This window comes from Alternaria alternata, assembly GCF_001642055.1.
Source record: "Alternaria alternata strain SRC1lrK2f unplaced genomic scaffold CC77scaffold_9, whole genome shotgun sequence".
Classification (NCBI taxonomy): Eukaryota; Fungi; Ascomycota; class Dothideomycetes; order Pleosporales; family Pleosporaceae; genus Alternaria; species Alternaria alternata.
This window is the reverse complement of record NW_017306198.1, coordinates 678,557-691,863: the sequence shown is the minus strand read 5'-3', so window position 1 is coordinate 691,863 and position 13,307 is coordinate 678,557. Positions and strand designations below refer to the sequence as shown.

At 50.0% G+C, this 13,307-nt stretch overlaps 6 protein-coding genes across 6 annotated transcripts; 3 read left to right on the top strand and 3 right to left on the bottom strand.

Annotated features, from left to right (window-relative positions):
* Positions 1-17: 17 nt before the first annotated feature.
* On the bottom strand, positions 18-2,107 carry CC77DRAFT_1020010 (MFS general substrate transporter). The gene is made up of 5 exons (XM_018524960.1): positions 1,755-2,107; positions 1,631-1,702; positions 1,306-1,556; positions 817-1,259; positions 18-768 (listed from the first exon to the last, which is right to left on the bottom strand). Exons 1-5 carry the CDS (start codon positions 1,935-1,937, stop codon positions 152-154), a joined length of 1,566 nt encoding a protein of 521 aa, XP_018386640.1. The 5' UTR covers positions 1,938-2,107; the 3' UTR covers positions 18-151.
* Positions 2,108-2,126: 19 nt separating this feature from the next.
* CC77DRAFT_861036 (male sterility protein) lies at positions 2,127-6,218 on the top strand. Its single transcript, XM_018533455.1, has 3 exons — positions 2,127-3,084; positions 3,133-3,529; positions 3,581-6,218. The coding sequence occupies exons 1-3, from the start codon at positions 2,448-2,450 to the stop codon at positions 6,201-6,203; spliced, it is 3,657 nt and encodes a 1,218-aa protein (XP_018386639.1). The 5' UTR covers positions 2,127-2,447; the 3' UTR covers positions 6,204-6,218.
* Positions 6,219-6,941: 723 nt separating this feature from the next.
* Positions 6,942-7,808, top strand: CC77DRAFT_1094394 (hypothetical protein). The gene has a single exon (XM_018529737.1). It carries the CDS (start codon positions 7,152-7,154, stop codon positions 7,770-7,772), a length of 621 nt encoding a protein of 206 aa, XP_018386638.1. The 5' UTR covers positions 6,942-7,151; the 3' UTR covers positions 7,773-7,808.
* A 211-nt stretch (positions 7,809-8,019) lies between these two features.
* Positions 8,020-9,971, top strand: CC77DRAFT_961963 (clathrin adaptor, mu subunit). The gene is made up of 3 exons (XM_018535631.1): positions 8,020-8,507; positions 8,555-9,429; positions 9,485-9,971. Exons 1-3 carry the CDS (start codon positions 8,079-8,081, stop codon positions 9,489-9,491), a joined length of 1,311 nt encoding a protein of 436 aa, XP_018386637.1. The 5' UTR covers positions 8,020-8,078; the 3' UTR covers positions 9,492-9,971.
* A 63-nt stretch (positions 9,972-10,034) lies between these two features.
* Positions 10,035-10,442, bottom strand: CC77DRAFT_934887 (hypothetical protein; the record flags this gene model as incomplete). The annotated part of the gene is made up of 1 exon (XM_018534402.1): positions 10,035-10,442. The coding sequence occupies one exon, from the start codon at positions 10,440-10,442 to the stop codon at positions 10,035-10,037; it is 408 nt and encodes a 135-aa protein (XP_018386636.1).
* Positions 10,443-11,052: 610 nt separating this feature from the next.
* Positions 11,053-12,932, bottom strand: CC77DRAFT_1020008 (lignostilbene dioxygenase family protein). Its single transcript, XM_018524959.1, has one exon. It carries the CDS (start codon positions 12,732-12,734, stop codon positions 11,133-11,135), a length of 1,602 nt encoding a protein of 533 aa, XP_018386635.1. The 5' UTR covers positions 12,735-12,932; the 3' UTR covers positions 11,053-11,132.
* Positions 12,933-13,307: the final 375 nt, after the last annotated feature.

Sequence of the window (13,307 nt, the reverse complement as noted above, 5' to 3'; positions counted from 1 at the left end):
GGGGTACATTTCGGTATCAATTGAGACTCGGAGTACCCGAGATTGTCGAGCGTCGTATTAGAGCCTTTGCCAACACAATAATAGAACCCAACTCTCTATACCGCACCCATCCATCCAACTTCGTCAGCTTCCTCATCCTTTCTCATTACTCTTACAAAGTGTATCGGAACAACGGAGACTTGTCACCCATGTCCAGTAGCTCTTGGTCTGAATACTTTGCCCGGATCTCATCCTCGCTGAGCCTTGCCTTCTTCGTATTGCCCCATTTGTACGACAACTCCAACAGGAACGCAACAATGAAACCAGTCGCGCCAAACGCCAGCGACAGCCCAAAACCAGTGTAGTACTTTGGCTTCTCGCTCTCCAGGTACATATAGCTGCCAATGACGCCTCCGATGTTGCCAACACAGATGTTGAAGGCAACGCCAATGGCACGGCGAGAAGAAGGGGCAAGGTTGTTGGCTGCCCAACTGCTTCCGGCCGGTTGAATGGGGTAGATACCCATGCAGGTCAAGATGATGGCAAAGAAAGCCGGACCGATGTTGCCACCGAGGTCACCATCGAATGAAATGACCACAGCGTACCCGATAAAGATGAAGGAAAGGGGAATAGCGACGAACGGCAAACGCCAGTAAAACCGATCAGAGAGCTTAGCAAAGAAGATCGAACTCAAAGCGCCGGCCACGTACGGCGGCACCGTCATGAGTTGAGCATTGGTGTTGTCGAATCCCATACTCTTCGTGATGGTGGGCAAGGTAAACTTGGTTCCTGTATGCCAGTCAGCGAGTATTCTTCTTTACTCCAAGTTGTACGTACCGTATGAACACGCCGATATGCAGAGCAGGATGTATGCTTGCATGTACAGGCGCCAGTTGCATAACACGGCCTTCAAGTCGCTCCACTTGAAACTCTCTTGCTTTTCCTCTCCAAACCTTCCACCGTCCTTGATGAATCGTTGGAGCTCGAGGAAGCGGATCTCGTCAGGCTTTAACCATCGTCCGCTCAAGGCAGGGGAGTCGATCAAGAGGAAGAAGCACGAGACACCGAGTGCAACAGTAACAATGCCTTCCAAAAGAAAGATCCATCTCCAACCTTCGTATCCTCCGACGCCATCCATCTTGGCGATGGCTGCGGCAAGCAGACCACTGAATGCTCCAGATAGTGCCGATGCACAATAGAAGTACGAGATTCTCGTCGCGAGATCCTTTGGCATGTACCAGTAAGAGCAAAGATAGATTGCGCCCGGAAAGAATCCAGCCCTGTTTGTCGTCAGCAGAGTACATATCGCTGACGCGTAAGACTTACTCGAACACGCCAAGAAGGATACGAGTAGCTAGCAACCCAGCAAAGTTCTTCACCACGCCCATCGAAGTCATAACAATGCCCCAACATACGATAAGTATGCCAAGGTAGTAGGATGGACGTTTGAACTTCTTCAAAAGAATATTCGAGGGAACTTCAAGAAGGATGTATGGCACGAAGAACACCGATAGAACGATGTTCCATTGCACCCCATCGAGACCGAGGTCAGTGACCATGCCTTCGATCTTTGCGTTCTGTCGGACGTCAGAATAAGCCCCAAGGCTGAACCAGCTACCCATTTCGACTTGCGCGCATATGCAACACTTACTCCGATGTTCGCTCGATCGATATGAGATATGAGATAAAGGACCGCAAGCATTGGGACCAAGCGTACGTCCACCTTCAGGTTGTTAACAGGGATCGACTCTAATGCAACAATAGTCGTTGCTTACCTTGTGGATGACTCTCTTCCTCTGCTCATCCGAGTAGTTGATGTAGAAATCCGCATCCTCAGGTGCCAAACCTAGCACTTGGAAGTTGTCGATCTTGATGATCTGATATGGTTTCGGCGACTCGATCGATTCCGCCTTCTCATCGATGTATTGAATCTCGCTCTTGTCCATTGACGGAGACATTGTGACCAGTGGATAGCGAAGACGTGTCAGGAAAATGAGATGAGAACACAAGGTCGATGCGAAGATCGGAGTGAGATAACCCTGAGCAATTTCGGATCCCAGAAGCTTTATACACGAGATCCTGGTTGCGGCACACCATGTTGATAGCAGCTGGCTTGCGGAGAAACAAAGCCACCCCAGTCTTTCGATTTTCTGGAGAAAGCTAGTTGCGGGGAAAGTAGTTTTGCACCAAGGCCGGTTTCTGCTCCGGCTCTCGATCGGCAACGAATCATCGATGCTACCGAAAGCCAACGAAGTTCGCCGCACGAATCAAAAGCGAATCCGATCCGACGTGATATGCAATGCAAGTCTCCACATCGCCCCAACGTTCGAGGTTGAAGCTGGGGAAAGCAGCCGCGCGAAACGAGTCGGCGAATACTAATACAACAGCCCTCATCATGTCTGCTCTCGAAACCACAGCCACTTCTTCATCTTTCCTCGAAGTACTCATTGTCACAAGCCACCACAGCCATGGCGCCAGCTCAGATCGCTATCGCTGCATCCCTAGGGCCGTCGACACCACTGTCTACATCCAAACCTCTGCGCCATGACTTTCCCCAACCTGAAGAGTCCTCAATACAAACAGTTGACGCACTCGTGCGACATCGTGCGCGGCGCGATCCCCATGTCACCATTGTGTCGTATCCGCGCTCTGGAGTTGACTTTGTAGATTATACAATGCAACAGCTAGATGTGTTCGCCTACCGAGTAGCCAGACACTATCAGGCTTTCATCCCCACACGATCCAGCTCTGCAGAGAAGCCTACCACGGTCGCGGTGCTAGGGCCAAGTAATTTGGACTACATCGTGACAATGCTTGCGCTTACCAAGCTCGGACACACTGTGCTGTTTCTTTCAACGCGAATATCACAAGCCGCCATTGATTCTCTTGTTACAACAACTGGTGCTACATATCTGTTAGCAGACTCCCGGTTTGCGCAGTCTGCAGCCGACGCACAGACAAATATCCCGACGTTGCACATCGGCGAGATTGCAGGGTTCAGCACCTACAACTTTCCTATCGAAGTCCATGCGGATACCCGTCTTGACTATCAGCTGGATCACGCGGTTGAAACTTCGAATAATATCTACATAATACACTCTAGTGGTACGTTGTATTTACCCGTCTATGGCACCTGAGCTGACGCGAGGAAAGGCTCCACTGGGCTACCGAAGCCAATCTATCAGACACAGAAGAGTGCAATCGCCAACTATGCCATCAGCATGGATATGAAAGCCTTCATCACTCTTCCCTTATATCATAATCACGGAATCTGCAACTTCTTTCGTGCGATATACAGTGGCAAATCCATCCATATCTACAACGCCGATCTACCCCTGACTCAGTCTTATCTGTCCACGATCTTGAGGCAGCACACATTCGAGATCTTTTACGGCGTGCCATATGCTCTTAAGCTTCTTTCCGAATCGGATGAAGGAATCGAGCTATTGAGACAACTCAAGATTGTCATGTACGGAGGAAGTGCTTGTCCAGACACTCTGGGTGATCTACTGGTGAGCAACGGAGTTAATCTTGTCGGTCATTATGGAGCGTAAGTTTCTTCTTTCACCTTCTATAACGTACCCAGGCTTACAATAATTAGTACTGAAGTCGGTCAGCTCATGACATCCTTCCGACCTGCCGAAGACAAGGTGTGGAATTATGTTCGTGAGTCACCGAAGCTATCTCCGTATCTTCGGTGGGTACCACGCGGACCAAACCTCTACGAATGCACAGTCTTGCCAGGTTGGCCAGCAAAGGTTGCCTCCAATCTACCAGACGGTAGTTACGCCACGAAAGATCTATTCGAACCTCACCCCACGATTGATAAAGCCTGGAAATACATTGCGCGCCTAGACGATACAATCGTCCTGGTGAACGGCGAGAAGTTCAACCCGGTCATGATGGAAGGAACAATTCGTTCGCATCGAGCCGTGACGGAGACGGTCGTCTTTGGTTCAGGTCGACCATACCTTGGCGTCCTTGTGGTCCCAGCAATTGAAGGCATGTCGACTGCAAGGGTCATTGATGAGATATGGCCCGTCATTGAAGCTGCGAACCAAACAGTGGAAGCATACGCAAGGATCTCCAGGGATATGATTCAAGTTTTGCCATATGGTTGTCAGTTTCCACGCACGGACAAAGGCAGTGTGATTAGGCAAGCATTTTACAAAACGTTTGCTACCGAGATTGACAACGTATATGATGTGGCTGCATCATCTGGCGGTGATTTGAAGACATTCACTCTTCTGAAGATGGAAAACCACTTGCGTACGATCCTGGCCAAACACTTGCCGCAGGCAAGCGACATCGAGTGTACCACAGATCTCTTCTCGCTGGGACTGGACTCATTACAATCGATTCAGATACGGATGGATATCCTCAAGACCGTCGACATTGGTTCCAACAAGCTTGGTCAAAACGTAGTATTTGAGCATCCGTCTATCTCATCTCTCGCCACACATCTCTACAGACTACAGACCGGGCAAGAGATTGAGGCTGTGTCAGCCGCCGCACAGATGCAAGACCTTATCACGCAATATACCAAGTTCGAGTTGGTTGATAGAAGACAGACTGTGCTTACTGGTGCGACCGGCTCGCTAGGCGCTCATGTTCTTGTACAGCTGGTCAAACGTTCGGACATCGACACAGTTTACTGCCTTGTACGCGCCACAGACTACAAGGCAGCAGCTCATCGTGTCCAAGAATCCCTCATCCAGCGGAAAGTGTATCATACCCTACCGCTTTCTGCACTCAGGAAAATCCAAGCTATACCTTCTGATCTATCTGAACCCCATCTCGGCCTAGACGACACAACTTATGCACGCGTAGCCTCAGGTCTTGCTAGTGTCATTCATTGCGCATGGAGCGTCAACTTTAACAAGAGCTTGATGTCATTCGAGAAGGACTGCATTGCTGGAGTGCGACATCTAATTGACCTATGTCTTGCTACATCGTCCATCAAGCCTGCATCCTTCGACTTCTGTTCTTCTGTCAGCACTGTCGCACGATGCCCTGATTTACACACACCCGAGAAGCTAGCGGAGCTTGACTGGGCTCAAGGAATGGGATACGCTCAGAGCAAATGTGTCGCGGAGCACTTATGCTTGGCCGCGGCGAAGAAGACTGGTGTTCGAGCGCGTGTTCTGCGCGTCGGTCAGATCGTTGCGGACACCGTACATGGCGTGTGGAACGCGACTGAAGCCATACCTCTTATGATGCAGTCTGCACTTACTGTTGGCGCGCTACCTCGACTCCAAGAATCGCCGAGTTGGACACCTGTTGACGTTATCGCGAAAGCCGTGACAGAGATCTCACTCAGCGACGCCGGCTCTGTGGTGGCGAATGTGACCAACGCGAAGAGCTTTTCCTGGACCGATGATCTACTTCCCGCCCTCCGAGAAGCTGGCCTCCAGTTCGATGAGGTTGAACCCAAGGAGTGGGTGCGCAGGCTTCGTGAGTCAAGTCAGGACGCTGTGGCGAACCCACCCATCAAACTGGCTGACTTTTTTGCGTCCAAATACGACAAGGATACTTTCGGCCCTTCGCGTACATATGAGACCAGCGTGGCCAGGACTTTCTCTCCTTCACTCGATGAAGCACCTGTGCTGGATCCGTTGTTTGTAAAGACGTTTGTCAAACAGTTCCAAGCTGCTGCTTGGCAATCACATACTCCTGGAGTTGCGAGGAAACCAACCAAGCAGGTCGTTGTAGTCGCCGGGCCTTGTGGCAGCGGCAAAAGCACGATTGGACAACATCTCAGCGCCCGCTTCAAAGTACCTTTTATTGAAGGTGACGAGCTCCACACTGAAGATGCTATTGCATCGATGGCTGCCGGCACACCCCTCGATGACCTCGTCCGTGCTCCATGGATCGCCCGTCTCGGGCAGCGCGCGCTGGATATCATCACCAATGGAGATCATGAGTGTGTCTTTCTATCCTGCTCAGCCCTGAAGAAGTCGTACCGCGATCAGTTCCGCGCTCTGATGAACGATCAAGTACGAGTTGTCTTTGTGGGTTTACAAGTTGATCAGGAAGAGCTGGTGCGACGAATGCAAGAGAGGAGTGATCATTACATGAAGGAGGATATGGTGGAGAGCCAGCTTGCTATTTGGGAGGTTGCTGATGTATCAGAGACGGATGTGCTGCCTGTAGATGCTGCAAAGAATGTTACAGAAGTTGTGGAAGAGGCTTCTGGACTATTAGAAGCTCTCAGCTCCGCATAAGAAGCATTTTCGAGTGTGGAAACGTGTATGTTACCGCTGTTGCGAGGCTGTAGATGTTATGATAACCTTTAGACTTAATGACCAACTCCCTCTCACGTGCACAATTGTCGTTTGATATCGATTGTCACACATAGGTAAGCGTGAAACATAGGGAGAGTTGCAAGACGTATTTAACGAAGTTGTCGCAAGCTATGTCGTGAGCTTGTCGGTCTTGATACGCACGAGTTGGTGAACGTCAATAACCTGAGCGATGAGTGCGACGAGTGCGATAGCAGCAATGTAACAACTCCCAAAACATCGCCATATGATCTCCGGCGGCTCAGGAACGCACTCACCAAGTCAAAGAAAGATAGCAATGTCTCGAATGATGAGACAAAGAGGTGCTTCTCACCGCCTCACAGGCATCCCCCTCAAAAAGAAAATGATAGCCATGGAGTTCATGCTGAAGTATATATCAGAAAACGAAATAGGGCATCGACCGAAAAAACGACGGGGCCCAGCCTTCGTATACGTTTTCATAGGTATAAAAAACAAGGAAGAACGCGCCATTCAGATTGGAGATCTGTAACGGCGACACCACGAAAGGACACTGGTCTTCCGTCGATATCAGAAATCTCGGGAGAGAATCTGATGTCGCTTTCCTGTTGATTGAAACGGAAAGCCAAGACAACCCACAACTTGATCCTGAAGTGCGCTCTTCAATTCGGTTTTGAGGCGAATCTTTACCACGAAGATCCCAGCTGCAAGTTCAGTGAAGGGTGGCAGAGGCATTTGCGTGCTGCCTGCAATGATCTCATGGATATCAAGCAAGCTAAAGCAGTGAAAGCTTTACGGAAGTAGGACCGTGCTGGCTCCATCGCTGCGACGGCCCCTGCCGCTGTTGTCAATATCTTACCACCTCAGCCTCGCTCTGCACACCTGGATCTCACCGAACAACAAACCCAGACCATGGCAGGCAACTCTGATAACGAGCGGCCATCTCGGCGAGAGAACCGTGACCATGTTGACCCTATCCAAAACCCGCAAAGTGCGAAACCACAATATGGTCTAGCAGGAGCTGACCGCAACCCATCTCCTCCCCAGTTGTCGTACTACAGAGCTCCCCGCAGCATACGTGAACCCCAACCTCATGGTCATACAGCCACTCCTCCGGATTCTAACGTTTACGGCGCTCCACCCTTTCCACCGACGCAGTCACCTTACTACTGTAATTACCCAACTGAAACCATGAGCTCACATACGCAGAAGCCTAGAGCTTATTTCCATCCGCAGCTGGGTTCGACAGATCGGTTTGATGGGAGATCTGGATACCGAGGATCGAGTTTGAAGGAGGGGGTATCGAACTCGTCGGGTCCAGTACCGAGTCAGCGCAGCACATCTGCTCTTAGTCGTTTCACCACGCTAGAAGATGAGTACGCAAGCTTGTATCGAAAACGCCATGAGATTGATGTACGAATGGAGGATATCAAGAGGAGCCTTACAGCAGAGCGATACACTGCTTTGATGGCAGAGCTGGATCCCCAGGAGCTTGCAACGTTGAAAACATGGTCAGATAACGCCGACAACTGACAGAAATGTGATAGGCTTTGCTTGGTATAACTTGGGTTGATCGTGTTCAGTTTAGTAGCTATTCGCAGCCTGGAGTGCTAATTCGAATTGAATCGATGTTAAGACGAAGTATACCGTTGTGGTGAAAACTTGAATGTCGTCTGAACAACGTGACGAAGGCGTAGGCGGTCCCTGAGACCCCTAATTACCATAAGCGAATATGGTCCGAGCTCAATCCCGCGGCGTCGCGGGTGGAGCTCCAAGCATCAACACGCCGAAGCAGCCAATTCCCTGCCGACGTCCGCTGTCCCCTCGCACGTCGCCGCCATGCTTTCCGGAATCCTTATCTTCAACCAGAAAGGTGAGAACCTCATCTTTCGCGCCTTCCGTAACGACTGCCGCCCGCGCCTTGCCGATGTGTTCCGAATCCAGGTCATCTCCAACGCCCAAGTCCGCTCGCCCATCCTCACCCTTGGCTCCACCACCTTCAGCCATGTCAAACACGAGAACATATATCTGGTCGCCGTGACGAAGAGCAATGCCAATGCAGCGCTGGTCTTTGAGTTTTTGTACCGTCTGGTGGGACTGGGAAAGGCATACTTTGGCAAGTTTGACGAGGAGGCCGTAAAGAACAACTTCGTACTGGTCTATGAGTTGCTAGACGAGATTCTCGACTTTGGATACCCGCAGAATACCGAGACAGACACGCTGAAGATGTACATCACAACCGAGGGTGTCAAATCGGAAAGGGCTATGGTAGGTTACGTCCGACGCGGCTGGAGCAACAGCTGACAGAACTACAGGAGGACTCGTCAAAGATCACAATGCAGGCCACCGGCGCTCTCTCCTGGCGACGAGCCGACATCAAGTACCGCAAGAACGAAGCCTTCGTCGATGTCATCGAGGATGTCAACCTACTCATGTCCGCCACGGGAACAGTACTGCGAGCCGACGTGAACGGGCAGATCATAATGCGCGCATATCTCTCAGGCACACCCGAGTGCAAGTTCGGCCTCAACGACCGCCTGACGCTGGGCGAAGATCACCTCCAACAGCCATCGGGTAACAAAGCAGGCGCGAAGGCTACCAGGGCAGCGGCGGGAAGCGTTACCTTGGAAGACTGTCAGTTCCACCAATGTGTCAAGCTGGGCAAGTTCGATGCGGACAGGATAATATCCTTCGTGCCGCCCGACGGCGAATTCGAGCTCATGCGCTACCGGGCGACTGAGAACGTCAACCTGCCTTTCAAGGTGCATGCCATTGTCAATGAGGTTGGCAAGACCAAGGTTGAATACAGCATCGCCATCCGTGCCAACTATGGCTCCAAACTCTTCGCAACAAACGTCGTCGTGCGGATACCAACACCCCTCAACACTGCGCGTATCACCGAGCGTACATCACAGGGCAAGGCCAAGTACGAGCCAGAACATAACAACATTGTCTGGAAGATCCCAAGATTCACCGGGCAAAGCGAATTCGTTCTTAGCGCCGAGGCCAGCTTAACGAGCATGACCAACCAGAAGGCTTGGTCACGGCCGCCGCTCAGTTTGAGCTTCTCGTTGCTGATGTTCACGAGTTCCGGATTACTTGTCCGATACTTGAAGGTGTTCGAGAAGAGCAACTACAGCAGTGTAAAGTGGGTGCGCTACATGACGAGAGCGGGTAATTATGAGATAAGGTATGTTTCTTTCCCCCCTAGACCTGGTTGCATTCGTCTTACATTGATGGTTCAGGTTTTGAGCATTATTATTCTGTATATTAGCTTGGATTTACACAAGTGTTGTTGCATTGCAGGCGCCATGGAGCCATTAAAGATATCCTTGAACGCAATGAAAGTACCTCATCGGTTTCTCCAGAATCTCCTCATGCGCTTGTCTTGGACAACATATCCTAGGGCCGACTGCTCAGCCCGCTCCACACAGTCTTGCTTGCAGCACGCAGTATCGCCATGCATCGCATTGCATCGCATCGCATGATGTCTCTCCCTTTCTGGACTGCTTGTAACAATGAACCTATATGGATGTATTTCACGCTTACTACAAACACTGAACATTGAAGTAACTAGAGAATTGGGAGAATATTGATATGTCAATACGTTGCGCGTTGCTTTGGGGCTGTTTTAGAAGCAGATATGGGAAATCGCAACATGTCGCTAAGTCTTCTCATCTTTACTTTTGAGTGTAGTAGTAACACGAGAATGTCGTTCCATTAAGAAGTGAGCTAATGTCATGAGAAGATTTCCTGTTCGTAAGGGCTATCTACCTAACGTGCTCTGAAATCCTGTCATTGGGACTGAAACAATCCTGCTCCGATAAAAGACATCGCAAGACCAGCGCCGCAAAGTCCCCAAACCCCATTGTCGAATCCGTTTGGGCCCCATGCTGCAACCCAGGCATCGGCAACACATACCAGAACCCAAGCCATCGTCAAAGCACCCATCTCTTTGGTCTTGCGTTCGCTATAGAACCAGAACAACGTCAAAGCTGCGGCTACGTCACGGATACCAAGAAAGACCATTGACTTCTCGTTGATTTCATAGCCTTCTCGTGAGGTAGGAACGACGCCGAGGCCCTTTGAGGCGGTAGTTGGCGAGACAATGGCCAAGGTTCCAAGGCTAAAGATCATCGTCGTGAGACCGAGTCCTACTTGACGCCATGTTGATTGGCTTAACAAGTTGTTGGGAAAGGACATTATGAGATGCGTTTTTTTTTTGAAGGAATCGTAGCTTGATCGGAGTTGGGAAGAGAACTTGGAAAGACGTGAAAGTGTAGGACTGTAGCTTTGGTAATCAAACATGGGTGAGGCTATGTCAGTATACTATTTATATAGCCTAAAAGTGAGAGGACGATTGGCGATTATAAATCAAGGATTGGCAGTCGCTGATCGAGCATGTCTTGATTTGGCTACTCTGCTATACTATGCTAGTTTACCGCTCACAAGAACCTTGTTTCTCGGTGCTACTTTCTTCTTTTCCGTTTTCTCCGACTCCTCCGCGATCCGAGCCGGTCTCTGTATTTACAAACGACACTGGCCAGCAAATACCTTGGACTCACTTGCTGCTTAAAAATGCATAATCTTGAGCTTCTCGGACGCCTGGTCGCTCACAACTACGAGCACTAAAATCGCGCATGACGCATGGAAAACACCAAGATCTTGGCACCATTTCAGACAGTCTGGACTTTTGCATTGGGTTTAGACACTGTTATTCGCGAAGATTGAACATGGTGGCTGGCTAAGCACTTTTCTTCATTGCAATCAAAAGAGAAGATTTATGATCCATTTTGAACGACCACCATTATTATTGCAGCATAGTTGAAAAATAAATACAAATGTAGAGATGAGAGGCGATATCAAACTCCCTGCAACATTGCTACCGACCAATCATGCATTAACAGGAATTCCACGGTTCGGCTTGACACGGTGCCAGTTCATATGGGTCAGTGGCGGAGGAGCCACCAGAGGTTTACCACTCAGTTCTCTTGCGTCAACCCAATTGCCATGAATCTGAGCTCGCATGCGCATTGGCAGCTCAATAACTGCTACCGGAGTCTGGAAATCACCTGCGGTATCGAGAATGACAACGTTGGTGAGATTGACATCAAGACGATCGACAGCGAAAATGATGTATCCATCGCCTTCAGGGGCATCGTCAGAGCGCGGAATGTGGACGGGTTCTTGACAACGGCATTGCGGCCCGGGAGAGTAGATCTTAAGCTCCCCCGTGCTCTTGGTGAGCATTGCGGTAGCATTGAGTCCTTGGTAAATATGCTTGTTCTCAAATAGATCCAGACTTCCATCCTCGGAGTGGAATACGTTCATGAAGATTTTGTCATACTTCCTGCATTGGTAACGTTCGTCGATCCGGCAAAACTCGTTCGGAATGTCAACGAGGACAACAGGATCAGGGATGGAAGAGTTTGTAGGCTTGCTTGGATCGATCTCGAGCCTAACCAGATCGCACAGCTCGGTTTTCGCGACGGGTTTCCCGTTCGCCTGTTGCCAAAACGGAAAGTGTCCATGATGGGGCCAAACGCCTTCGAAAAAGATCTTCCCATCCTCTTCCCAGGCTCCCGCTGTGTGCAATATCTCGGAATTGTAAGGATGAGTGTAGATGCGGCTTTCGTATGGCGCCCATCCTGAACCCTCCAAAGGCGACTCCGGACGTCGTGGAGTTACTATGAACATAGCAGGCCGCTCAGTGTCCCATATGATAGGAGAAGCGCCTGGCTCTTTGCTGGGATTGGGGAGGGTCGGCCATTGGCAGAAGACGTTCCAATTATCTGTGATAGCCATGTCATGAACAGTACCGAAATGGGACTGCTTGAACAAGTGCTCATTCTTGACGGTGCCCTGACGATCGATAGAATAAGAAATGATTTCCTTTTTCATGAAGTCAAGGCTGTACGTGACGAGCTCATCAACATGCGGGTCGACGTGTGGATGTGCCGTGAAACTAGTGGTGGTAATTTGGTCGCCAAAGGGATCCTCTCCGGTGGTCTCAAGCGTGTCGGGATCCATACTATACGCTGGGTGTATTTCTACAAGCGCAAGCAATCTTCCAGCCCAGTGAATTATGTTTGTGTTGCTAGTAGCGCCTAGCACAGCACTAATACACGGATGTTGTTGACTCAGCGGTTCGTTTATGATATCTGACCAGAGAGTCTTCTTCGCGTTCCTCTCGATCTTGTATCGGTCGTTGTGAACGTAACGGACTTTGAAGTCGACATGACCATCATGGATTCGGAAAGCTGTAACAGATCCGTTGCCGCCAATGGGACTCAATCCTTTTGGAGCCGGAGTAGCGAGATCCTGACAGACACGATAGAACGTTCCATCAATACTCTTGGGAATCGTTCCGCGCACCATGACGTCCCCAATCTCTCCCTCCAAGCGGATCGGGATATCGAAACCAGCCAAATCTTCCGTGAATGCCCACTGCGATGGCAAACTTTCAGCTCCTTTGATGGGGCGCGGGGTAGTCATCTTTTCGAGGAAGAGGCGGTACAGGCTAGAATAGATTTAAAATGTTTATGGACAAATAGCAGGAAGAGGGTATTCTCAATGTGATGGAGTGTATGATCTTCCTCTTTGCGACTCTAAGATGACTTATATACTCGTGAGCGAATACCTACGCTCATCAGGAGAACCTTGGACTTAGGTTAGTCCGACTGCTGTGAATCTCCATACCCTAGAACCATTACGTGGCTATCACAGCTCGGAGTCCGCGGAAACCTAGGCGGTATGGAGTTGTATAGGCTCACCTACGTGCAAACGCCCCCATATCCATTTCCAGACATCAAAATCGTAGGATTCAAGGTACCGTGTCAAGGGCATGACCAATGAGAGTGAAAGTGATTACACAAGCGTTCTTTGTTTGCATACCTCCGTAATGTAGATTCGGTCAGACCAGCCATCAGGTCAGAGTAGTTGAGGGTCCGCGTGGTAATACCTTGCAGCCTTCATCGAGTGATAAACGTAGGCACTTGCTACAGCAACTTTGGCGCTAATCCGGAACCAGCGATCGAATCCGCCAAGCTTTAACAACGTTAAGAACTA

Coding starts and splice junctions, on each gene's coding strand:
- CC77DRAFT_861036 (XM_018533455.1), top strand. CDS start 2,448: ATGGCGCCAGCTCAGATCGCTATCGCTGCATCCCTAGGGCCGTCGACA. Junction 3,085..3,132: donor CTACATAATACACTCTAGTG/GTACGTTGTATT, acceptor ACGCGAGGAAAG/GCTCCACTGGGCTACCGAAG. Junction 3,530..3,580: donor CTTGTCGGTCATTATGGAGC/GTAAGTTTCTTC, acceptor TACAATAATTAG/TACTGAAGTCGGTCAGCTCA.
- CC77DRAFT_961963 (XM_018535631.1), top strand. CDS start 8,079: ATGCTTTCCGGAATCCTTATCTTCAACCAGAAAGGTGAGAACCTCATC. Junction 8,508..8,554: donor TCAAATCGGAAAGGGCTATG/GTAGGTTACGTC, acceptor ACAGAACTACAG/GAGGACTCGTCAAAGATCAC.
- CC77DRAFT_1020008 (XM_018524959.1), bottom strand. CDS start 12,734: ATGACTACCCCGCGCCCCATCAAAGGAGCTGAAAGTTTGCCATCGCAG.
- CC77DRAFT_1020010 (XM_018524960.1), bottom strand. CDS start 1,937: ATGTCTCCGTCAATGGACAAGAGCGAGATTCAATACATCGATGAGAAG. Junction 1,703..1,754: donor GGAAGAGAGTCATCCACAAG/GTAAGCAACGAC, acceptor AACAACCTGAAG/GTGGACGTACGCTTGGTCCC. Junction 1,260..1,305: donor ATCCTTCTTGGCGTGTTCGA/GTAAGTCTTACG, acceptor GACGACAAACAG/GGCTGGATTCTTTCCGGGCG.
- CC77DRAFT_1094394 (XM_018529737.1), top strand. CDS start 7,152: ATGGCAGGCAACTCTGATAACGAGCGGCCATCTCGGCGAGAGAACCGT.